This window comes from Dermacentor silvarum, chromosome 3 (assembly GCF_013339745.2).
Source record: "Dermacentor silvarum isolate Dsil-2018 chromosome 3, BIME_Dsil_1.4, whole genome shotgun sequence".
Classification (NCBI taxonomy): Eukaryota; Metazoa; Arthropoda; class Arachnida; order Ixodida; family Ixodidae; genus Dermacentor; species Dermacentor silvarum.
In genome coordinates, this window is record NC_051156.1 from 151130046 (window position 1) to 151157063 (window position 27018).

Sequence of the window (27018 nt, forward strand, 5' to 3'; positions counted from 1 at the left end):
TTTAGGGGCGAAGCTCCTTAGGGCGTGGGTCTGTCCTTCCTCTGATGTAGTATGTAGCCACCTGTAGTTTTATGAAGTGTTCACTAGATGGCGTTGCGGTTCCGCTTCTACTTCCACTTCCGGGTCGTAACACTAGTAGATACAGCGTTTGACCGCTGGCGCCACGCTGCGCCGCTCGCGCGTACCGCGTTTCTAGGTGGTTTCTTTCGCTAGCTTTCGCCGAGGGCGCTCGAACGCAATCATATGATTCGCATGAATGCATTCTTGGAACCTGGCTGTATGGCTGAGTTAGAGTGTACTAGAAGCTTCTAGTACACTCTAGCTGAGTGGTTACGGCGCTCGCTTCGGGATCGCGCGTGCGCCGCTTCGAATCCCGCCCTGGTTAGGATTATTTTTTTCTTAATATCACGCTTTCCTTTTTTCCCTCTCTTTGCCAGCGCGGTATCTTTAACCCCGGTGCCGGGCGCTGACGCGAAGCGGCGGTCGTTGGGGTGTTGCGGAGCGCAGCGTAGCAACACCCCAAATAAAAAATACTGCTCCAGTCAGGTAGACTGCTCCCTCCCTGATAGTGAGATTATATTTGGATCATCAAAACAGTGATGCGTTTATAATACCACCGATCCCAACAGCAGGCTAGTCACCACCAGCCCAGCGTTTTCTCCGTCAACGCCTCATCCGTTCCAACGGCGGCGGCTCGAAACATGGTACGCGAGAGCGGCGCAGCGTGACGCCAGCGGTCGAGCGCTGTATCTACTAGCAATTGGAAATACGCTTCCGGGTCCGGTTCCACTTTGCGCGCGTTCGGTGCGAACGCGGGCAAAACGCCGACGGCGTCGACAACAGTTCTGCGTGTTGCTGGTGCTGCTGCATGTCCAAGTTTATACAGCTGATAAAACTACCTTGAGTCGACCCCATGGCTGCTTCGCATACTACTCAGGGTTTCCCTACGGGAAGATGGTGTAATTTTCTCTCTCGTTCCCGACGCGCGCTCTCTTTTATCTCTCGTCCGTAGCTGTGGTTTACCCGAATGATCCCCCGGTGCTTCGCCCACTCATCATTCACTTCGTGGATATGCTGTGACTTTTTTCGTCATTGTAGAGTGGCACACACCTCCTAGCTGGCACATACTCAGTGACCGAAGCTGGCGTCTAAGAGGTTCATTGGAGAGTCACAGACTGAGTGGCACATACTCGGTACTCCAAGTCAGCATCAAAGAGTTTCTTAGAACAGCGGTACCTACCCAATACTGCGTTTACTGACTCTTGTCTGCATGAAAGAGGTTCATTGAAGAGCGGCATGTATGTACACATTGCCACATACTCAGTGACCCAAGTTGGTCACCTATCAGTTTGCGGCTTGCGCAGTGCTGTGAAAGAATCGGTTCACTGCGCATTTTATTTTTTTTTACATTAGGCCACGCCGTAATTTGGCAACGATAAATGCGCTGGCTAGTGCCTCTCAAACATATGCCAAGGAACTCTGAAGAGCTCTAGGTGCTATGATGGATTGCGGTACCACAGCTACCTTAGACATGTTGAAAAATGGAGGCCCGTGGCTACTGACTGGCACGTTTGCGGCAGTTTCACACGAAGACGGGATGGTCAGGCATGCCTTTGCTTGCCTGACCAGCCCGTAAGCAGTCAGCTCAGCTAATTTGCTTAGCTGACTGCTTGCATTGTGCCTTGGAAATAACACAATGTATGGCCACGTACACCACCTTGAAAGTATTTCCCCTTTCATGTTCCCTGAACATATGACACATTTTAGAAATGCCAAAATGTGGCATAGCTCATGGCATGCTCGCACGCATAAGGTAAGACACTAGATCTAAAACAGACCAGGAAGTTGGTCTCGTTTGTAATTACATTTCTTGTCTCCCTCCCACCAATTCATTAAGCTCAACGCTGCTTAACAATGATCGGTCATGAAAAGAGTATCAGATGATGATTGAATGTCACGCAGAAGGCGATTGATGGGCCTCAACATTCCAATAGTGAAAGGCTCTGGCTTACTTTTGACTACCTACATGCACAGGCCTTGGTACACAAGCATTATACGCCAGGCACAATATACCTCATGTCAAATGACGCATAGCAGCGAATGTGTGTCACTCTTACCTGTGTGCTTCGTCTAAGTGCTGGTCCTCCAGAATTTGAACAATGTTACACCAACTGGCCCATGTTTCTACCTTGAAGGTGTGTTATACTTTGTATTGCACTGGCTAGTGAAGCCCTTATTAGTATACTATACGTGCCTCCGAGCTAGCTGTTCGTTGACTCAAAAATTTTCTTGCGGCTAGAAAATGTGTTTGCGCTGGTTTGTTGGTTCTTGTGTGTCAAGTCTAGTCACGCAAAAAACAAATGGAAAAAGATGTGGAAGGTACGCACCAGAATCAGGGTCATTTGCCGAGTGCGTGCTAGATGGCGCCACAATAGTGCACAGCAACCATAGTTGTACCAGTTATGTTCTCTGGTTGTATACTAACTCTATGGCTGCAGCGAACAGAGGTGTGTAACGTATGCGCTTTGTTAGTGCAAGCTCGTCAACATGCATTTGAAAGTGACGGCTGACGAGCAAGAGACTCTAGACTTATTGCCTATCGCAAGCTCTTTCAGGTAAAGAACCTTTCTTGTGTTTCATTCCTATATGAATGTGGCCACTGCATGTAGGAATTGAACCTACGTGTAACCACAGCCACTGAGCCAGCACAGTAATTCATTGGAAAGGTCACTCTGGCTGCAACTATATACCACAACAGGCATTTTCATTCCAACCTTCAAAGATTTTGTGATTTAGCACTTTTTTCATCAAGTTTCACAGCAAGAAGTCATTTTTTAGCCATCTGGCACCTTTATGAAATGAAAAATCACACTTTTTGCAGCCCTCACAATCGGAGAAGCCAGCCACCACATAAGCTACGTTTACATGGACTCGACAAAGGCAGGTCGAGCCAGCTTATTGGGACAATAACCGGTCATCGGGTTCATGTAAATGCTAGCAGGTTGGGCCGAGCGAGCATCGAGCAGAGTTCCATCAACTGCAAGGGGGTGGATTGAAATGCCCGACACACTTGGCAAGATGCATGTGAACGCTGTCGGTTCGAGAAACTAGACTCCAGACTCGACCACTCGCGTAAGGTTCATGTAAACAAAGCTATAGATATGGAGAGATTCTTCTGCTTCTCAGCAACTAAAGATATTGAAAAAAAAAACAGGCGAACAACTATGCCAATCGTTTTATCAAACAACATGGACAAATACGTGCGTTTCTTTGCTTAATTGGAGTGAAAACAAAGCAGCCGCAAGGTCACAATCCTCTTTCAAACTTCTCAGAATAGAAACGCAGATCACTGTATGTGAGGCTCGTAACTTAACTGACGCGACACAATACCATAGGTTAGCAAGTGTAACCAGTGATGCACGAAAGATTGAAGCCGGAGTGTTGAGTTAAAAAAATCTTTATTAAAGAAAAAACTCTGCCGCGCACATCCTATCCAAAAAGACGTTTGTGTGAGTATAAAAGCCTAGCTCGTCATTGTCTTGTGCATACTGCATCCGGCGCAGTCAAAGAACTGCAGAGTACCACAGCCACTTATTCAAGCCGAGCCAACATCTCACTACACGTCAGTGAGAGTAACTTTTCAAGACACTTTGTTGCGGCAAATGTGCATGCCAGCCAAGCATCACAGTACACAAAACTCGCATGCATAGCCCTTGATGCACTAGAAACTATCGTTCGGTGGCGTGCTGGCAAAGCGAGCTTGTCAACAAAAGTGGAGCGGTGCAACTTTTTTTTTTTTTGCCTTAGTTGCACGCACTACCCGTCCACCTTGCAAGCATGAGCTACATCAAATGCGCTGTAATGCAGTGTTACAAGCTCAAGTGTTATTTCATTTCAGGCAATCGAAACAGCCTTTCTGTAAAAAATAATTGCCGTTACACTTGAGAAACTGAATTCAATACAGCTTGGACAGTTTACTGGCAATATCCTTTTGTTTACTTACTGAACAAGTTCTTATTTGCAAGATCAACGTTATTATCCCAATATTTAGCTTCAGAGACGCTTGCGTGCGCCTAAATTTTGCAATAAAGGCAAGGACTGAATGTGTATAGTGACGCAAGTGTGAATTATTCGCGAGACTCTTTGCAAATTGCAGGCCATTTTAGGCCCCGACGAAAATCGTTTACTTCAGGACTTTGAACATTGTGTCATAAAAACAGACTTGCCCTTGCTTAATTCATTAAGTGAATACGGCAAGTGCAGGACAGCTGCAATTGCTCGCACAGGCTATATGGTGCAACTTCCACGCTCAGCTTTCTGTATTATGGCTGGTAATTAACTATGTGTGTGCAAAACGTTATATATTGCTTTGAACTACCATTAAAACAAACAAAAGAATTCAGCAGACAGGACACATGGAAAAATGTGGAAGATAAAAATGATATAACCAAGATCACAGACACAGCTTGCATTGCTGACTAAAGTGGAATGTATGCCCCCCAGGATGGATGTTCCAGTGGTTGACAAGATTCATCCTCCCATCTTCCAGGGGCAAACCTCCAGAACAGACAACCCATGTGTTCCTCAAGCGGCAACTGCTTGCAAACTCTGACAGCGAGATGAAATCAACATCATGTTCAGCTGACCAGCGGACCTAAGGTTGGGTCGTATTGTGAAATTGGTCACGTTTCATATTCTGAAACCAGGTAACTTGGCCTGCCTGCGACATTGTTTGAAAACTCCCTAGAGGTACCCATCACCTTTTGCATGTACCTATATTTGAGCACAAGATAATCTGAGCCTATTTTCAACGTACCATCGAGGTTAAATGAAGGGAAGTCGCTAGCATAAAAAGAAAGCTTTCTTTGGTGGAAGAGCCTTTGTGTGGAAGAGCCTCAGTGTGCATCTGATTTAATGTCTCCACTAACATCCTTTGTTAGCAGCAGTCTCAGCTACACGGCCCTGTGACAATTTGGCGCTTTCCTCTTTTTTTTCTGCTCAACTGAAATTAGTTCTGGATCTGAATACTGATTGAACTATCTTACACATGACAGGAGGCACGGCAAGGTCTTGAGAAATAACTCCATGGACATGATTAAAAAAAAATCTCCGACGTGTCCCTTCAAAGAGCAATACTAAATTAGTACTGTCTGGTAAACCTTTGTGTAAATTTGCTCATTATTATGGGAGCAAATTTAAGTCCAGCGTGCCCTTTATGAAGTTTGCACCGAAATTTCAGCCACAGTAAGTCAGTGCAACATCTCAGATTTCAAAGTATTTTCTCTTGGTTGCACCTTTTAGGCGCTAGAAAGTTCTTGAAAATTGCTAGAGTCTTTGGCTCATTTAAAGTGCCATGTGGTCCTTTATAAAAATAATTTCAACGCGGCCACGTAGATGCTGTCAAAATCAATAGGTACGAGAACTTCAAGGCTGCGGCGTCACTGGTACTTTTCGTTTTTGCATCTTTACTGGATTAGCAAGCCTCTGTTCATAATAAGAATGGCCATTTTTCGATTGTAGGAGCATAACTCACTAACATGGCTTAACAGGGTGTCCCTTTAGTGTCCCTTTAACAACAACAACATGGGGATATGAAAATAATGTGAATTAACGAGTATGCCGACTCACTAACTTCTTTTGCTGCAGCCTCATCTGCCGATTTAGTAAAGTGACGCATACTGGAAGCGACAGCCCTAAAGGTTAAATGAAAATTCCCATGCCTCAAATGACGGCAGACATTCAAACAGTAAATGTTTGTCGAGTATCCCAAGTGCTAGCACGGAGGAACCAGACATATATAACCAATACTGGCTCCGAAGGTCCGCTCCTCAGGAGGCAAGCAGTTGCTACTTTCACTTGCAAGCTAGGGCCAATTCAAACAAATGAATTGGAATGCAATGTGGGAACACTGCATGCTTCTGCAGTATCAAAAAAAAGGAAATACATCATAATACACTTTATAACCACTGACCAAACTCGCTTTGGAAGCAGCACAAATATATAGATAGGGTATTGCTATAACATGCACACAGCCCCTAAAGAACAATGAAAAAAAAAGTTTATTGGGTGGGGGGGACCTTGAATGAACACAACGTAGCCTATATACTCTTGTAATCATCTGCGTAAATGAAACTAAATGTGATCCGTTTGTTCAACAGACAGCATGAAATATGTGTGCACATGCACTGAAGCATGCAGCAGCAAGTGATAGTGCAGGGGTGGTATTCTGGAACGATCACCTCTTGGCTATATTTTCGGTTTCAACTGATGCAACTCCCAAAAGCAATTCCTGCGTGTTTACCTGACGGATACCCCGACATTGCCACGCTTGTTGTTGGCCATCATGTGAAATCAGATGGAAATGGAGCAAATGGAAGAATAACGCGAGAAGGAAGCACTATGCCCCCCCCCCCCCTGATTTTCTTTTTTATTGGCCAATTTGGCCACGCAAACTGAAAGCGGTATCTTATCGGGAAATCGTTCCAGAATGCGGATCCGGGTCTTGTACAGTGGGGCAAAACAACTGCACGAAATACAAAATGAACACATCTAAGAAAAGAACACGACGTGAAAGAAAATGGGGGACAGCAGAGAACACTGAAAGGGGAGGCAAGATGGGTAATTTTGTGCAATCAAGGTTGCACTGACTAGCCTGGCACTGCATTCCGGCAGGTTGCTAAAACTAACGTATGGCTCAAAAACACAAGAACTGCATGTGCAAACAACCTACATATGTCGGTAAACTAGAGTGACGATACGGCTGACTAATGTACATAAAAAGTTCCGCTGCTTCTGCAATGCCAGTAGCCAGGGTTTTTCTTATCCCTACTAGATTATCGAACAAAGCTCTAACTGTTTGTTGACCCCGTTTTGATCGTCAAACTGCTACGTTGCCACCAAAAAAGGAGACCACACATGTCGACATACGAGGCTCTCGGGATGCCCCTGCAAGCTGGCCAGAGTTGGCGATTTGTTCCTCGCAAAATGAGAACATGCACACTGTGCCTACAACAGCAGAAGGGTGCGTAACGACGACCAACTTAAGTCGTCTATTCCAAACCACCACACCGTTGATTACCCTTCACACTTGCAACAAATCACGCTAAATATCGTTGTTGGCTGCCTCGATGTTGACGATGTCACATTCACCAAAACAATGGATGAAGCTGCTTTGCTGAAAGACTCGTCCAGGTACAACCAATCTGGCTGTAATTGGCAAGAACCTAGTTAGCTGCAAACATTTGAAATGGTAGTTTAAATGGAAGTGCTCAGTAGCGTTTTGTTCTTTGTAACGGCTAAGTCACGCCTGGTTCTCAGAGCTTCTGATAGCCTTCATTTCCCCGGTTAAAGCATTACCACCGTGCACCAATTAGCACTTGTAATGGAAGCGTGCATTCAGCTCTCATGCAATCTGGTGGTGCTAAAGGTAATGGTGGCAGTCACCACATGCAACTTTAGCATTGGCACACAGATAGAAAGCCAAGAAGACTTTTTTTTTAAAAACAATAACAACTGCATGTTCAAACTTCAACAGAAACAAAAACAACACACAGTACGCTCCATCAGAGTCGCGAGACAGCTTACAACACTAAACAGCATATTGTCCGTGCTAGCCATGTTGTTCTTAAGCTGTTAAATAAAACAAAAAGACTCCACTACATGCAACAAAAATAAAGGATTTGGGCAGCGGCAAATGTGTCCATCACCAGATCGGCTCACGGAGCACCCAGCGCCAAAAACACTGCAGTTCGCAAAATTTCCTCGCTGAACAAAAGAAATCCATGCAAAAGCAGCACCTGGATTACAGATTTTGAACTCAATTTGAATTTTTTTTAAAACAGCTAAAGCACGTACTTCTCCCAAGGTGTGTGAAAATGATACTAGCGAAGGCTGGACGTCGGGGAGACTGACACGAAATTTTCAAAATGTCCAGTTTCTAATATGGCCAGTGCAGCCATCTGGCATCTGGCCTGTGCTCGTTTCCTCTGGGCTGATGGAGAGCACACTCACCACTGAATGAGCGTGCATCTTAGGCACGCAGTCACACATCTCCTGTCAAAACAAAGTATGACAGGCAGCAAATGGAGAAGCAGGACGCAGGACAATTGCTGCAAGGTGGCCTCAACGTGACCAAGCAGCTCCTACACAGTCAGGCAATGGAAGCCAAAAGAGAATAATGAAATTTCACTGGCGAAACACCGTTAGATCACCGCTCTCGACCAATGACAATCAATGTGGGGGGCCAAGGATGGTGCAACCACTGCACTCCACATACTATCTTTTCTCAATGCTAGCCTCAACCCGCATCGATTGCCATGTGCATCCCTAGAATTTAAGATCCGAATGTTCTAGCCTGCAAGCATTTTCGGGAGCCTCAGCAATATGGAAGAAACGACTCGAGAAGACAAACTCAGTGCTGGCTAAAAGGCGGGTAACAGCACTTGCGCACAGAAGCGGAGGAGGACTGCCGACTGTGCCGCAATTTGTCATGGCAGCAGAGGCAGCAGCAGCAGCAGCAGCAAGGTGCGCGCAAAATTGTCCAGCGCTTGAAGGACGAGTGTGCCACCATCATCGGGTGGTCGAGCGATTGGCCGTGCTGTTGACCTCGGGCTGACCCGACAGCGGCATGTCGCTGCCGTCTACGATCCTCCGAAAGAAATGGTCCTCGTCTTGAAAGACGTACGGCTGCCGGTTGTTCTCGTAGAGCAGGCCCAGGATAATGTTTAGAGCCGATACATCATACCTGAGTGAGGAAAGTGCAACGTAGTGATCAGCAGGTGCATCCGTGTGCATTTAACTAACAAGTGCCAGGAGAAAAAAAAAATAAAAATTGTGAGAAATGCTGTTTTTTATAAAACAGTGCATTTATTTCGTTATTTTTTTCTAGAAATATAATATGAGGAATGCTTATAGAGCTTTTGCTGGTCTTGTTGAAAAAAAAAATAGCAAAAGAAATTCTGTAAAAAAAGTAGCAAAAGACATTGTGTATTTTTTATGAATGTGTCAAAATTGCCAAGGTAGCGCAACCTTTGTCACGACGAGTTGGCTCATCAGCAACAGGGTTTAAGGCCAACTGTAAAGTGCGTAGTTTTAGATAGTGCAGATATTTCACGTGTGAAATACGAGTGCATGTTTTGCAAGAAGGTTGCAGAAAAATGCTTTTTGATACTGAAATTGCAAAAAATCCGGCCATTACTACTTGCCGGAGATGATGTAGAAAACAGAACATTGAGAACTAGTGCGGCTTCCCGGCATGACCTCGGAAATGAGGTGGTGCCTATGGCGGGCTGAAAATCTTGTAGACCACGGTCTGAGATTTGCATCATATCCGCTAACTGTCGTCTGCTTAGTTGCTATTTAAAGGCTTTTATTAAGACAATGTGACAATGACCAGGCCTGCAGTTATGTCAAGATTGTTTTGACAGTAATACTGCTACAGTATAGACCACTTATAACATAACCGCCTATAGTGCAGGACCGGATATAGTGCTGTCTTTTCAGACTCCCGTTAATTTTCCCATAGCACTCCATGTATACAAGTATCGCTTATAGTGCAGTTGCGGGAAACGAAATACCGGTTACAGTGCGGCTGCCTGAGAGCACGGAAGTCAGCGGAGACGGCGAACGCTCCCCTCAAACGGGCGCCCCAAGGAGTGCTCGAGGAAGAAAGAGACGAAGTGGAGGAGAAGGGCATGTGGTGCGAACGAACAGCCAGTGAGGCTGAAACCGGAATCTTGAGTGCGAGTCGTGAAATATCACGGCGCGCATAGCGATCGAGGGCCACGAAACTGCCAACGCCGGCCAACGCTCGCTTCACGATAACGGCAGTAAATGAAACTTCAGCGAACGGGAGGCGCCTGCACGACACGGCGAAGGGCGCACGCGGAGACCGTGAAACGTGAGGGAGGAGGGCGGCAGGGAAGCGGATTTCGCCTCGTCAACTCCACCGCTTCGGTGGCTCCCCTCGCCCTCCCTCGTAGCTCCCTCACTTTCGACTGCCACCGTGTGCCCGCCGCCGTGCAGGCGCCACCGCTCCAGCCGGCCCGGCGCCAGCTCCCCGAAGTTTCGTTTTCTGCCGTTATCGGGAAGCGGGCGTTTGCCGGCGTGGGCAGTTTCGTTGGCTGGCCTGGGACAGCGCCGCTGCTTCCCTCTGCGCCATAGCCGCAGCGGGCAAGGTCAACATGTGACTAGAAAGTAGAGGAAGCATCAAGGGGCGCAACACAGAATCGGCGACCTTGCCATTTGAGAGGGGGTGAAATTTCCGGCGAATTTTTTTTCTTTCTTTTTTTTTTTTGTTTTGTTCGCGCGCGACATTGAGGGGTCTCTTCTACGCTTTTACTCTATGGTGGTGCCGGAGAAATGCCGGTCGGAGGCGCTGCCGTGTGATTTGGTTCGAATTAACGAGATTCGACTGTAAATTGAATGCAAACGTTCTAGCCGCATTCCTCGACTGTCGCATACGCGTGGCGGCTCGGTGCACATGTTTTGCATATGTGCAGGCCTTGAAAATTGTTGCTTTAATTATAGTGCAGTACCCCTTATAGTGCAGATATTCGCGACTCCGGCGACTTACGTTATAAGCGGTCTACACTGTATATCACTTCTAATTAATTTAGCCAAAGTAAAACTTTATTGCGGTTAACCTTTTCTTATTTGCAAAACCAAACTGTGATAGTGCGTATACAGCTGAACCATAATATAAATATAACGAAGTCAGTAAAAGCGGCAATTTGATTCCTTATATCGAATTTTCGTTATAGTGAAATGTATATTTTTAATGCAATTAAGTATGGCCGCCGGCGAATATATATTACACCGGAAGCGGCCGCAAAATTTTCCGAATTATCAGGCAATTGAAAAAAGAAGTTTGAATGAGAAAAAAAAATTGTTCATGTTAAATTTGAGAGTCGGTGACGAAAGAAGTGGTTTCATGCCGTGTTGACGATATCTTCACATCGGCGGTATGAGGCTACGCCAACCACGCTTTCACCTCCATTCTGCCCCCAGGCTGATAGTATTTTCTAGTGCGGGCTGTGCTTGAAAAGGTGACATACGAATACGAATCTATCGTTTTGAAGGTCCCTTCGTTAAGACATACAAACGTAAACAACAGACACGTAAACAGGCAGTTGTTGGAATTCAGTGTTGTGTGTGTCCTCCTCATTCCTTTCCTATGTTGTTCTGTTGTAAATTCAAGCTGATCAAGCCTGAATTATGATGTTATTTTAATTTCTTGACAAATCGGCACATGGTGCCTTGGTGCAGAAAAATGTTTCAGCTAAGAGAACGAATGAGTGTCCTACGAGCAGGATATCTGTAAGACGCCTAGCCATTCTGAAAGCTTGCCACAACATTGATGACAGCTGTCGCCCATACCACGACAGCAGTGAGTGCACTGAGCCACAATGCCAATTTCCTAATCCTTTAAAAACTCTGGGCTATCCTCATGCAGGAGAAAGCCCTAGAGACCTTCTATAACACAGTGCAATTATTATTCCGACAGCAATTATATGGAGACTCCAAGCGAATTTTTGCCATGGCCATCGGTAAAAATTCCCTAGTAGTCTCCACATAATAGGTATATATTTAGGTATAGGTATGCTGTAGGCTTATCCCTGCCGTATGTGCAGGTTATATTGCTACACTATTCAATCGCTAATGTTGCTCATACCAGGTCTTATGTTCTTGACTAAATTATTCTTCAGAATTTTGAGAATGGCGGGCGTAGAGAATAAACTTTAATCAAAAGAGCACGCGAGCGTAGGTAGCTCCTCTGCTCTGCAGTGGGTGGTCCCCTCAGTCCAGGAGTCCAGCGGCCTCCTGGACTGATAGCTATCGGAATAACAATTGCACTGTGTTATAGAAGGTCTCGAGGGCTTTCTCCTGCATGAGGATAGCCCAGAGTTTTTAAAGGATTGCAAAATTGGCAATTTCTAGAGACATAACATTCACAGTGCACACCTTTTATCTTAAATGTTCTCAGACAATTAAATATTGAAGTGCAAAACTATATCAGTGCTGAAACCTGAAAGTGGTGTAATTTTACTGCCGCAGCTCCTAACGGGCAGCATAGTGGCACCTGTGCGATGTCACTATAGGCCCTACGTGGCGTTTTAAGGGTGCCAGAAATATTGGCGCACCTGCGTATGTCACGTCCACATTAGCCGGACCTGCATATGGTTAGAACACCGTCCGAGAAGTTCAAGTGCAACGCTACACCTTGCTATCACAGTCAGTACTTCACTGCCATTTTTTTGTTTTTATTTTCATTGCATGACAATGAGTAGTACCCTTGGCTAGGCAATGCATCAGCTCAAACATAAATCATAGGGCATCGAAAATTCCAAGCCTGCTGTCTTAACTCAAATTCCACATTTACTTGGTTTTCTGGCATGCCAAACTCTCCCTTTCCTTTTCGCTACCTCAGAGTGCTACTCTACTGTGCAGGGGATGCGCGACTCTCACGCTGGCCCCTGATGTTGTTTTCCCCGCATGGCTCCCGTCTCCTGTACTCCGGCTTCGCTGCGTAGCTTTACGACGACGGAGTTGCAGCGTATTACGAGAGATGGCACTAGTGTCGCGCTGCTACGGCAGGGGGTTACGTGGGCACAAAAGGGAGAAGGCTGTTGCTCTTCGGGTTGGGATCGGTGAGCGATGTGGACGTCCCGCGCTTGCGCCGATCCACACTTCGCGAAACCGTCTCGCGTGGCTAGGAGCAGGGCACCGGTATGGACGAATACGGATCGTTCGAACGCGCCACCGTTCGCGTGACTGTACACGTGAACGACTAGGCGATGGTGTCATAGCACGGGGCGAACATATTCGCTCGCTATCTGGTCGCGGTGAGTCGGAGTTCCTTGATTTGTCGCGCGCCCATGTGAATGTTCTATGCGTAGTAATTCGGCTAGCATGCATTAGAATTTAGTGTATGAAAGGTGCAATAAATGCCCTTTTGACTGTTTGCACTACTGTGTTGTCGTTCCTTTGACCCAAGGGCACGTGTGAGACCCCAGAACTGATGTAGCTCACGTTACATACGCTTTTCTTCAGTGTCCATTGTAGAAATCCTGCTGCCTTGACTTACCTATGGCAACCCGAGTACCGGTAGAGAGGTTTCTTGTCAAAGCGACAGCCCGTACTCTGGGCCCCCACTGGAGTGATGCAGTCTGCCACCAGGGCGCACCTCACCCACGGCAGCATCAGCCGACCCCGCACCTGCGCACCACAGAAGTGCAATGTCTCGATTAGTGTGGGAGGAGGAACTAACATTTATTAGTCCCACAGGAACTAAGACCCCAACCCGGGCCTTGTTGGTAGGCTCGGGCCTTCTGGCCCAGCACATTCTCACTGCACCGCACCATAAGCAGCCACCATAATTTTTCAAATTTTCGTAGGGGAGTGGTCCACTCCTCTCAGCTGCCGGAAGTTTGTTTGAAGGTAACTTCGAAAGCAATATGTTTTTGAAAGCGAAGGTCATAGTGAGGTGTTGTGTCCCCAGGCTGCAGAGCGAAAATCACCAGAGGGCACCGTAACGGAGGGTTTGCGATTTAAATTTTGCCCACTTGGGATGCTCCGAAGCGCACCGCGATCTCAGTGCCACATGTCCTTACAAATTCCACATCGATCGGAATGCAGCTGTCACACCAGAGAATAAAAGCCTCGACCTTGTACTCAACAGCAGAATGCCATGGCCACTGTGCATTGCAATGGGCGATGTGCAAAATATATACTGCTAAGTCAATAGGCACCGGGCGCGGGATGAATTTGGACCGATGGCGCCGCGAATGTAATGGCATGTGGCGGCCGGGCCGCACGCAGCAGGCGCTGGCGTGAAACCAAGTATGATCAAACATGACTGAAGCCTGTTAGGCCATTAAATTTAACCGTTGTTCATCGCTGCATCGCGTTTTTCAGGTGGAAAGTCTGTATATGTGTGGTTTGTAGGCAACAGCGCGTTCAGCGCTCAGCAATTGAAACGCGGTACACGAATCGCATGGTCGCCAGCGCTTTTTGCAGTGACTGTAAGCGCTGGGGACACCAAACTGATGCATTGTGGTGTAGAGTGAAAGCGATAACCTTCGTAACCCATTATGACTGTATTTGGTCCCACGGCGCTCACCTGTGGCATGAAAAGACAAAAAAAAAAAAAAACGGTGGCAGCCACGCGCTGCCAGCGCTTCAATCGCTGGGCACTGTACATTTCTGACGCTGATTTGCTATGGTCTAGTTGTTCTAACGTTAATAAAAGAGACGTTCATACGCAAGAGCATCGGGTGCCACTTGCCTATCTTCGCCTCCAGAGTGTAACGGCTCCGGAGCTTGGGCACCGAAGGCGAACACTCAGATTTGTAGTCATTTTGCCGTCTTATCAGTGTATCAGTCTTCATTTAATGTACATTTTCCTTCCTAGCAATTCCCAACTCTGGTTGCGTCCGGCACACGACTGTGCTGTGCATCGACGGCGAACGCCAACGCAGTGGCGTGTTCACACTCGCCGCCACCGACGGCTCCCGTCGCGCTAAGCTATATAAAATGGGCCGTGACTGAAGATTGGGCTAGTTTATAAGCAATCAAGAATGGGGGAAGCATTGCAAAGATAAAATAACTACAACGGACAGAGAACGGGAACTTACTGACATATGTGCTATCGGCGAAGCAGCTCAAGAAACAGAATAAGGAAGACGTATGTCTCCTTTTTTTCTGTACAAAATTTTTGTGTTATTGGCATATTTTCATGATTAAATACGCGGTAATGTTAAAGCGCAAAACAAAATAACATCTGGAATATAACTGCAAGATTTCCACGTCTTAGCTTGCCGCGGTGAGCTCCCTTCACGTGGTGCATTTGCATCGTAATGTGCGCTCGTTTTCTGCTTAAGGGGAGAGGCGGGTCAAAAAACGGCGATTTTCATTAAAGAAACAGGTTTTGTGTTTTTAGTTGTTTCAGCAACATTGATCTCTCCTATTTCACATATGATGAAATCAGAGCCAGAAATGATCGGGAAAAGTATAATAAACTCGGTTAAAGCACTCGAGGTGGCAAGAAAATGCACAGATATGACACATTGTCAAGCGTGCGATGCGTCAAACCGCGGTGTCGCACGCCATTGGGCTCATGCAAGGTGGTAGGCCTAAGCTTTTTCTCTCCAAGGTTAGCTTTGCCGCATTACATTCTCCCCGGGAAGTAATAATAATAATTAACAGAAGTAAACAGCTTTTATAACTTTCAATCGCATTTTTCTCAACTTCATATTTTGGGCAAAACAAGGCGTTTGTGCACAACATTTTATGTACTTATTGTGTTCCAATCAAGACCATATTTGATGGGCGTAATTTTTAGGATATGTAGAATGCACTTATCTAGAATTTAATGCAATCACTTTATTTTTTTAAGGATGAAAATTTTTAATGTACTCGGGCACCAGCCACTGAATATGAAGCACCAGATACGAAATTTTCCTAAAAAGTTGCCTGTAAAGGGAATCACATTATCTTGCTTATTAGCACTCAATGGAGTGTTAGGGATAGGAAAAATAATTTTGCACTGCTCTATCATGCTAACTGCTATGTCAAGCAGCTGCACAAACATGCACTGCTTCTCACTTATGCATGGCACTTAGGACATGAAACCATCGAGATATCCTAAAACTAAAAGTAGATTTCAAATGAAGAGATCAAGCTCTACAAGTGGTAGAATTTTCATTCACCCAGCATCATTATTTAAAAAGAAATATTTCTGAGGAGCGTCTCCCCTTAATATACTACCTGATGCCACGAATGTGATCTGCCTCATACAAGTGACGACCTTTCTCAAAAGCAGACACACGAAAATGCGTTTACCGGTGCGTCAGCCCTTATAACCCGCAGTACCAAATCACCGGAAGCACCGAGCGCCTTCGTCCCATCGTCTGCTTCACATGCCAGTGCTTTGACAGCTGCCGTTCGCGGCGCTGTTCGCCAGCATATCGCCGGCGCGACGCTGGCGCCTTACGACGGCCGCCCGGTGCCTATACATTAGTTCAGGCACAAATCTTGGTGGCTTCCTGCCCTAACTAATGAACTATCCAGTACATTAGGCCCTGTCCACTAAGCGTTATGTGGCATACCCTTCTGTTACATTAGCTCAGGCACCCACCCTGCCTAATTCAAATTACAGTGGAATCTCGATGATACGAATCGCACCGGGTCACGAAAAATATTCGTATTAGCCGAAATTCGTATCATCGAAACGCAATTAAAACTAGCCAAATTAAGGGGGGACGCGGGGATCAGATCGCGAAAATCGCGAGAAAAATCGATTTTTGAAAACCACGCGTTTCGGTATCTGCAACGCTTAATCTACGCTGTATCAAAATGGTTTGGCTGAAAACGCACTAAAAGTGCCCGAAAAAGATTAATTCGTCAGTGCGCAGGGTGAGAAAACAGCTTTAAATTGCGAAAAATCACCGCAGTTCACGGAGTCATATCTCGCATTTCCCGCCACCGAGTGCCGCCATCTTGGTATCGTTCGAAAGCTCAAAGTTTCGCCGTTCCACTTCTCAATTCGTCCGTAGTCGCCATCTTGTAACAAATGCACAAACGCAAAAGAAACGCGGATCTGGGATAGGTAGTCACATGGGCACTCCGGTGAATGCGGCGCTCCGATTGGCTGCCGTGCTGAAAGGCGTCTCTCCATTGGTTGCTGCTGTGACAGGGGCAAGATGGCAACCGCAGTTGTCTGCTTCGTAAGCCACGCCGGCGTCTTCACTTGACATGCAGAATTCGGATTACTGAGAGCTCCCAGGTTAGTGGTGGATCGTCGCTCGTTGGAGAAGAAATTTTGGATGAAGCACGCCTTCGGAATACGGAAGCGCAAGCCTCCTACGGCAAGAAAAATACGGCGATTAGCGGGAGAAGCGGAAGAGCACCCGACTGAATGTGCTGCGCTACCTTGCACCGTAGATTGCGTGCCGCGCTATCTTGCACCATGTGACTCCGGCAGCGAAACAGACAATCGCCCTGTGCCATCGGCACCGATAACGCAGTCGACAGAAGACGCGCCAACGGAGGCTCCCGTGCCTCGGCGTAGGGCCGCGCGAATCAGCCGAGATCGTTGCTGCGACTAGGCAAAATGGCGCAAACACAAAGAACGCGGCCCGAAGCACAGCAGCCACTCCGTCCGGCCGATGGCATGCGGAAATGGAGGAAAAGCAAAGCAACAAAAGCGCCACCGCTTCAAACTCTTCGTACCCAGTTGTGGCCTCCGCGCTGTCCGGCGCCGCGTCTGCGCCTCCGCACCAAAAGAGAAAGGGAGAAAGCGCGTGACTGCGCGCTGTTCTATTTCGCGGCCATCTGTGGGGCGGCGTTTATTCGTATCAACCAACGCGGGTCGAAAATCGATTCGTAACAACCGTTCTCTAGCACGTTGCAAAGTAATGGGGCTTGGCCGGGACCACAGAAAAATTCGTATCATCCGGAAATTCGTATTAGCCGTGATCGTATCATCGAGATTCCACTGTATGTGTTTGTAACACGTTTAATGCAGTGTAGTCCCAGTTATAAAATAAATTAAAAGACGACATCAGATAGAACAGAGTCTCACACCAGAGCTCTCTTTAATCTCCTCTTTAAGATGGCCAATGTGGCGTGCAAGACTGCTATTTTGAAAATCTGAAAGTGAATGCTAGCATAGTCTCTTTCACAGTGCTACCTGGTGATTACAAGACGGATTTAGTTTAGAGCACACAAGATGCTAGCGGGAATGAAACTGAATGCAATAAACATTAAGAGATGCGTGCAACTACGTACACTTGTGAGATCTTTGAGCGTGCAGCTGCAGGTGCTACAGGCATTCCGGACATTCTGCATTTGTGTAGTGTATGTGAAGGCGAGGAAAAGTAGTAAATATTACAAGCAAGTGTGTCGATGGTTGTTACTTAACACATTTTATATAATGAACTTAACAAAACAATAGATAACGACAGCTGAAATCTTGCACCTAGGTTTAGATTTGGTGGCCTCCCACATGCTACATTTTTCTTGCGAAAAGAATTGGGTGCACATTAAGTTTTCACTTTATTTAAAAGCTCCAAAATTATTTCTACATTTGAACCTATAAAAACTAGGTGTGCATTAGATTCGGCGGCATGTTAGAATAGAGCACATACTGCTAAGTGAAGCGGCGGTGTACTTGAGCATTTTTCTGCTTCTTTAATGAGCATGCTAAATTTGGCTATCATTTTAATCGGTCTCGCCAAGTTCAAATTAATAGAAGTTGGTTGTATACTCATTATAAGCTCGTTCTACCTAAAGCAATACTTTCCTAGAAATTGATATAATGAACCATTTTTAGTTCTGAATGAACATTTACTGATTATACCTCGCTGATTAGGCAGACATCTGGCTGCCCGCAGTGTGCTAGTAACTCACCTGATGTGGCAGTTTAAAAGCCCTATGAGCATTCAGCCACTTGGCAAAGCGCCAAACCGGCTGTGGAGTGCCGAGCTTCTGGTACTTGCTGCATGGTGTAACTGTGGTATGGGATAAGTAGCTGCACATGTGCAGATAAGGAGTTTTTAGCTTTGCAATCTTTTATTTACATTCTTGCGCAGCGCTGTAAGCCTCTAGTTTTGCCCGATGCTCATCATTGGATGCCAGCGTAAAGGAACAAAGCACTGGTCCTGTGTGTACGTGTTCCTTGTTGTCGCAGTCTTTACGTGCTGTTTAAACATGAAGTAAATAAACTCTGTCGTTGTTTAGGAGCGTCTGATCACATGCAGCGATAAGTGCTGTATAAAACCCGGGTATTGCATGCACCTGCAGGCATACTCGAGAAACGATGATTCTAGCCATCAGTTTATGCCACAAGAATAAACTGACATATACAGTGGAACCTCGTTGATACGATCTTCGCGGGAACTAGAAAATAGAATGTATCATCCAAAGCAAGCCCCAAAACCTAAGAAAACAGGCTTACTTGGTGACAAACTCGCTAGCAAAGCTTCCTGTGGCGTCGAGTGATACTGCTCCGCATAACACGCCTGTTATGCGGAGCAGCATCACATCACACGAACTGCAGTCAACACGCTTTTATTGAGCAACTTTAAAATAGCTCGTCAGTTTTCGCTGAACTTCTTTTTTTTTTTTTTCAAAATCCGTAAACAAGTTTATTTGAAAGATAACAAGTTCCTTGACATTGCTACGGAGGTCACGGTACCACGAGGCCAAGAATTCCGAAACAAAGGAACACTGTAGAGCAGCGTGATAACCAGCGATACAACTGGCGGACGAGGGGAGGCGTTTCATTCAGCCACGTGACCGCATGAAGATCTCGCCTGAAAAGCCAACCAAAACAAGCGCGAGCAAAAGCTGACGCGAGCAGACGATACGAGTGTGAATATAGCGGTAGGGCGGGTACGCAAGGCACCAGTTTCCCGTGCCACGGCCGATCTGGAGGCGCGCACTCCCGTCTTTCTTTAAAGAGTGAGCACGCACACATCACTGAAGGGGGCAGCTCATTGGTCTGCTTCGCTCGCAGCTCGTTTGCTGCCAGGGCCCGCGGCAATTCAAATCGGTCCAGGAACGATCCCTTCCACGGCACGAAACGCCTGCTTCGCGGCAGCTTTTGTGGCGCCCATTTTGCTGTCGCTGGTGCGCAGCGCGCGATTGTCTCCGGCCTGTAACACGTTGTTCGTGGGTCGTTGGAATGTAATTTAATCTAGTACACTTGAAACGGCGTGAGCAGCGTATACGGTGCTTGTACTAAGAGCGGGGCTAGAAATGTATTCCAAGCTGTCTAATCTTTCAGCTTATGAAATAAATCGGGATCAGTGTGCTCTGCGTTCTTTATTAGGCAAACATTTTGAACCAGTGGCTTGTCATATTTCTGACTCAGTAAAGTTCCTCGGTGCGGCCACTATCTGTTTATTTTCAGCGTAATCACTCGCGGGTGTTCTCTGCTGCGATAAATTTGTTCTTGCTGTGCACAAAGCTTGGAATTTAAATGTTCGGTACTTTGCGGTAGCTCGTAGCAAAGACATATTATCGCTAGTCCCTCGCTTACTCTGTGGACCGTCACGAAACATTCAGCTTTCAACATTCGTGTCTTGTCGGTGTAGTCGCCGTCACTAATGCTTCGGCACATTGATTCAAGTGTGCGCCTCTTCACTCACACATTGGCGATAGGGTGGGCGTAAGTTTTCGTGCGAGTAAGGGTGGATGTGTGTAGAAAGCGTGCGTGAAACTTAGTATGCCAGTAAGTGGCACTACTTCATTTTGTAACGAGCAGTACTCACTCCAAAGTGCCGACGTTCCGGAGTTGAAGTCCTTTCTTTGGAGGTTGGCTATACAGCGCAGGCGGATGAATTATATTTTTTATCCTTGAGGAAATCCGGTCGCGAAGGGCGGCAACACAGGCAGTCATTATGTAGCGCGGCGACACAGGTTGATTCTATTCAATTGAATCACTATTTTTGCAGCGAACTCCGCACACGTCTTCCCTTTATGTAACATTTTGTATGAATTGGCCGGGCACAGTGCATTAGCGCACACCCAGTTGCATTTTCAACAGCTTGGTAATAGAAGCAGTAATGGTTTCGTATTCGTGTGCATCGCTGAGGCAACGTGGCGAGGAGACGAAAGCGCCATCTCGTTCTTGTAGAGTTAACTGCTCCGCGAAAATATAAAGCTACGAGTTTCAGAAATACGAGTTTGCAGTCGTATAATCCAATTTCAGGTGAAAACGCGATCGTATCAACCGCCTGAAAATACATTGCTCCTATGCCCCGGGGCGTTGGCCGGGAAACGAAAAGAAAACGTATCATCCCGAAAAACGTATTATGCAGAATCGTATCAACGAGGTTCTGCTGTACACGCTTGTTTCTATTGTAGTCCATGCTAGGCTAACACATATGCTTCGGCTAACTCAGTGGCCCACCTGCACCCCTTTGACATGCCATTTCGGCCTCCACTTGAACTTGAGTATATTAATGGTTTACCGTACTTTTCATTTTGTGTGACCTTTGAAAGTGATCGATTGAGAATGTAGCCTCGGGTGACTTTGGAAGTTGTGTAAGAGAGTTTTTAGCTTCACAGCATGACCCCACCATCAAGGACATTACAAGCACCATTAACTGGACTACTGATAGTGTTTTGCAATGGCCGGTGCTTTTAAAGTCCCTGGAACTGAGCACAGCTGGTCGTAAGGCCTTGTCATGGGCTTTAATTTGAAAGAGTTCCCTGGCCTTAAAAAATGCAGCAAGCCACCAATCTATTCCCCACAAGTGGCCCAAGAGAAGGTGAGGGGAGAAGGGGAGCGTACCTGCGGTGAGTCGAACAGAAGGAGAACGGAGGGATCAACCATGCGCTGGAAGAAGAAGTGCTCGCGAGGCGCCCTAAGGAACTCAAACATGCCCAAGTGGGTGAGGGCCGAGGTGGGTTGTGGCTGGGAGGCCCAGGGCGCAGCCAGCCCCTCACGCAGTGCCCGGCCCACCACCCGGCGTGGGTCGGGTGCACTCGTCAGCTGGTAGTCCGGCTCCACCCACAGCACGCCACCAGACTCGCGAACCAGCTCCTGTTTGCACATACACATGAAATGCATATATTACACCAAATTTTGCGCGGCAAGAATCCATTACACAATAGAACCTCGTCAATACATTTTGGAAAAAGATGCGCAAGAAAATGTACTAACCGGGAAAATATACGATCTGAAGTTGCTAAAAAATTTGGAAGTAGCTCTGCATGAGCCAATGACAAATGGCACGAGGGATGGATAATGAAAAGAATCATTATAAAATAAAGCTATAGGATGCTTTCTCACGACAGTGGCAAGGAGAGCAGCATTTAGCTCACCACATTAACCTAGCAGAAGTATCATAAAGTTAGTGCAGACAGAGAGACACGCCAATAAGTGCAATAATTTCTATGATATCAAAATTATAGAATTGGAAATATTGACCTATACGACAATCCTGGGAGCGGTGATGCGATATTTTCGAACACTTTTTTCATTACATGTTTTTTTAATACAGCTGACTTTCATTATGGATTATTATAGTACAGTTAAACCTGGATATAACGAAATTGACAAATTCCCGAAAACTTTGTTATAAAGAGGATTTCGCTATATGCAGGTTCGGCACGAAAATTCGAAAAAGGAACGCTTACCGTATTTACTCGATTCTAACGCGCCCTCAATTGTAACGCGCACCGGTTTCCCGTTTTCGTTGAAGCACTCATCCTTGGAATGTCACACCAGGTACCGGATGTGTGGACGCGTGTCGTTTCGCACAAGAGCGAGCGTCACGATGGCGTCGTAGCGTCGTATAGCGTTACAGTAGAACCCCACTGTTACGTTCCCGGGGGCTGCGTTTTCCTGGCTGTTACGCCAATTTCGGCCGGTGCCGGCACAGCTCCCATAGAACATAATGCATTGGTAACCCCGTTGTTGCGTCGCAACTATGGGACCATTCCCGCATCATACGTTGCGAACTGCCACCCCGCGCCGGCCCGAGCGGCCGTTTTGACTTTTCATGTCGCTTGGCTTGGTGGCTTGACGATGGCATTGGCCGCCCAAAGTGCCGGGGGCGACAACTATGACGTATTTTCGATTTCCGCCAGCAAAAGTATGGCCCTTGAGATCCGTATTTGCTATATAAAGATAGTGTCTATGATGCGTTGTGGCCCTAAAATTGGTTTTGGCTCATAGATATTCCGTATAAAGTCCAAGGGCGATAACGCAGTCGCCGCGCGCCGTATGCTGTATGTGCGAGTGAAAACGTGCAAGGGGAGCCGACGACCGCGTCTCAATTTCGCGCGCGCAAGAAAAGCAGAGAGGAAGTGCGCCTTCTTCTGTTGCGCTCGAGGCACCGGAGAGGGGGGAGGGATAGCGGGGCAGTGTTGTACTGTACTCTGGCATCAACTGCGTACTGCGCGGCGGCGTGCGGTCGCGCGGGCCGTATCTTGAAAGCGATCTGCGTTGGGGCAGAGTCTAGCAGTCAAGGTGCGTCGGAGGCTCGTAGCTTTGTGCGTGCTGTGTGTTCTCGGCGCTCAGTTTGCGTTAAACAGCACAAAGGTCACTTCGCTCGCGTCTACAGCGGCGCTTCCACACGCCGCCAGGGTTTGACAGCGCGTGTCCGGGCTCATCGAGTGTGATGTGTCACAGCGTGTACCAGCGCGTCGGCAACATGAACTGGAAAAGGAGAGAGTGCCGGCTTGGCGGGCAAGGCCAGCAGCAGCAAGCGGCAGGATCAGGTTTGAATGAAGGGAGGGGGAAAGGTCATGCCCGTGGCGGCAAGATCGCCGGGTCGAGGGATGCAAGCCCGCCTCGCACACGCACGCATGCACACGTGCGCTCGCTTCGCATTCCGTTGCGGCGGAGAAGGTGCTTCCGGTTGCTGCTCGTGCAAAAATGACAAAATTTGGGGCAAAATCTCTAGGTTGTCGGAGGGGAAAATTCGTTATATCGAGGGGGTTTCCCGCTGCCACTTCGTTACGTAGAGGTCTCAAATACATGTGCTTCTATAGAGTAACGGCGGGGAATAGAAAAACTTCGTTATATAAAGGAATTCGTTATATGGAGGTTCGTTATAAGTAGAGGCCGGATCTTTAGGCATTAAAAAGCGCGCGTTAGGCGCCAAAATAGGCAGGCAAAACAAGGTTTTAGGCCTCCAATGTCGTAAATATAGGCACAATAAATTTTTACATAAATGCAAATAATATCAAACGAAGACGTGCACGGCCTATATCTACGATAGGAAAATAAGAAATGTTATTGCCTACGATGGCACAAAGGTGCCAACAGTTGAACATAGCCGTGCAATTGTCCCATAGAACTGCTGAACTATTGACGATCAATTGGCTTAATTCAACAAGCACACTGCTCATATTCATGTTCAATGGTCACTGTACTTGAGCGTCGCATCATATAGTGAAACAGGTAGGAAAAAGAATACTTGAAAGCTGGAAATACTGATTAAAAAAAGCGATACTTCATGTCTGCCTGATGAATTAAATTAAGACACAACAAAAACAGACAAATAACAAATGCAAGAGAGACTACGATTTATTAAGAAATTAGCGTGTTCTTACATGGGGACTGTTAGGTTGGCAATTTCCTCATATACAATGACATTATCCGAATTGTACAGGGAAGACGTCCCAACACTACCAAATACACTTCCCCCGCCCATTTGAAGGCACACATGTTTGAAGAAATCTGTTTGGAGAGCACGTGGAACGTAGTCTAAGAATCACTGATGAAGATTGTGGAAACAATAGCAAACTACCACCATCTCCAGATTTTTGGATTCAAAATTGTGCCTCTTGTCACTGCGAATGATCTCGTACGCTGATAGGGAACGCCCGACGGCGGTGAACACCTCAAAAAGTAAATTACAAACAAAACAAAAGCCACGTGCACATCACATTTTTCTTTCTTCTTTTGCTCTTCACTCTCCTTTCCCCTGACGGCTCTTCACGGTCTGGCATTCGCCAACCGCTAGCGCCATGTCAGCGCGGCGGCGTATGCTGGCCGGCGCGTCCCATTTCAATGCTGCTAGCAGTTGTTTTCCGGGAGTTGGTCGAACTAAAGGACTAGGTTGAACCCCACAGAGTTCCGAACAGTCAATGTTGCCCGGTAACATGAATAACGGTCTCTAACTGCACTTGAAAGCGAAACTTGAGGATAAATAGTGTTCATATAGGCGCCGATATTGGAAATAGGCATTTATAGGCATGTAGGCATTTATAGGCACTATAAAAACACTATAAAAGCCCTTCTTAACCTTTAATTCGTGCTCATATATCAAAGTGGGGTGATAGGAGGGCAAGGAACAAAAAAGGCATTTGCCTGAAATCCGGTCTCTAGTTATAAGCAGGTTTAACTGTACATCATCGAAGATGCTAGTCAGTCATCCATATACAGTAGAACCTCGTTGATACAATCCCGTTCCTCACAATTTCCTGGTGCCAACGTTGACGATCGAGAACACAAAAGATGATCCAATGCAGTTAAACTTCTTTTTTACTGTTTAATACGTTCTTGGAACCAATGTTCTTGGCTCTTGGCACCAATAGTATGTCACCAAACTGTGATGATACGATACGTTTTCCGGCTGCTAGATTCCATGTGAAAAAGAAAAAGTGCAAGTACGTGCAATCTAGAGCAGTAGGCGCTTGCCATGGCAGCTTCCTTGCAGCGCTCGCCTGCCCGTGTCCCGTGAAAATACCAGCACATACTTAGTTGTCTCTTCTGGTACCAGCAAATCTCACGAGTCATCACACATTGCATTCACAACTATTAATGCCAACTCTACCGCGATAAGCATCCTGACCTACCTGTTTTACAGCGCTTGTGAAGGAGTGCCATTGGAAGGTATACTGCACACTTTTAAGAGGCGAAAACCCAAACAAGGCACCTTTCTTTGCTGCAGGCCGCACGAAGTGAGCGTCATGTTTCACTCTGGCAGCGCCATCGTATTTCGATAGCACTCACAAACTCAATTTCGTTTCAGTTCTACATTACCATTTTAAAGCACTACACGGTGGTGTCCAAAACATGGCAACTATGACATCTTTCCGGCTCCTGAATCGCTTCTGGTGCATGCAGCCAACAATAGCATAGCTATTGAGATCTGTTTTTGCCGTCACTGGAGTATCGATTTGGACACCACATATAGGAAAACGACAACATGCGTCTCGGGCCTCTTGGGCCCCATCAGCCTGGCGCATGTGAGTGTCGATTCGTGCAATGCTTCGTGTTACATATGTGTCAACTACAACAGAGTCTGCAATATTTTTTTGTGACTTCGGATCGTATGTTTTCCCAGTTAGTACGTTTTTCCCAAAATTTTTTTTCAGAGACTTATGAACGATGTTCTACTGTACTATGTAATGTGACGATGGTCAATTTGCTGGAGCTCTCACTGCTACGAATTCTACCAACTGAAACGGTCACGTAGGGCACACTTATTGGCTGCTTGTGCAGGTTTCACACAAGGCACATCACCTCACTCATGCAACATCCCTTCAAATCTCCAGAGTTCCAATGAAGCACTGGAATGCCATCATCTCTGGCAGTTTATATGATGTTTCAAACTGTACTGCCCCTAAGTAGCTTCTGTGTTAAAGTCATATGCCAATTTGGAGGCATGTTTGACATTTCACAAGCACTAAAACTTACTATCACTGCATGCAATAATGGGAAAATGTTGGTACTACATATTAAAGGGGCCCTGAAACACTTTTCAAGCTAATCATAGAATAACAATACAATTAAATCGTCGCCTCGCGAATCTCCTACTGCAAAAATTTTTCAAATCAATTTCAAGCACAAGCAAAGTTAGATGTAGTTATCAGACCGGTCAGTGGCCTTTTCTCTTTTTTCATTTGCACTAGCATACTGGAAGCTACTCAGGGGAGTCGGCAAGAGGGTGCAGGGGAGCAATGCCCCACTGGCGCTGCCCAAAGGTTGAACGTGAGACGGCTCATGGCAGCACCCCGTGGCAGCCGCAGTATCTGCACACGCTTTTCATCTCGAAGGCCACGTGCAGCAGATGCAGCTATGCACAAATGTCGTATTTAGATCGGCGGTTTTTTCTGTTTTTTTGTGATTGAAGAATATATATATTTTTCATTTATATAACTCAAATGACCAATAATTGATTACTGAGAATGTTCTTGCGATCAAAATGCAGCTAATAGCTGTTGTGGGTCTAGCCGATTGCGATGATGCTGCACGACAACATTGCAGAAAAGAGAGCAAGCAATTTTTCACTGCATTGGTGCAGTGCGATAATATGGGGCTCAAATGTTCGCTCATTAACATATCGGCAACATTTTCTTACCAGTGCGTTCAAAAAGTGTTTCAGGGTCCCTTTAAGCAGACTAAGGGGAAACGCCAGATGAGCCTGGACGGGCAGACCAGTAATTCCACACTTGTTTTGATGCAAAGAGATGGAGAACTATTCAAAAGAAAAAAACTAAAAGCAAAGAAGCTTCCCTTTTTGAAGTTTGCTGGGAAGCAGATGCCATTTTGGG

General features: G+C 46.5%; 1 protein-coding gene across 4 annotated transcripts in view; it reads right to left on the reverse strand.

Annotated features, from left to right (window-relative positions):
- Positions 1 to 3439: 3439 nt before the first annotated feature.
- LOC119445927 (uncharacterized) overlaps positions 3440 to 27018 on the reverse strand; it is a 30349-nt gene continuing 6770 nt past the window's right edge. For all 4 annotated transcript variants that reach the window (XM_037710229.2, XM_049663733.1, XM_037710232.2 and 1 more), the window contains exons 5-7: positions 21299 to 21550; positions 13085 to 13215; positions 3440 to 8743 (exon numbers count right to left, since the gene is read on the reverse strand). In XM_037710229.2, the coding sequence (XP_037566157.1) occupies positions 8569 to 8743; positions 13085 to 13215; positions 21299 to 21550 (558 nt within the window). In that variant the 3' untranslated portion in view covers positions 3440 to 8568. The remainder of the gene's footprint in view (positions 8744 to 13084; positions 13216 to 21298; positions 21551 to 27018) is intronic.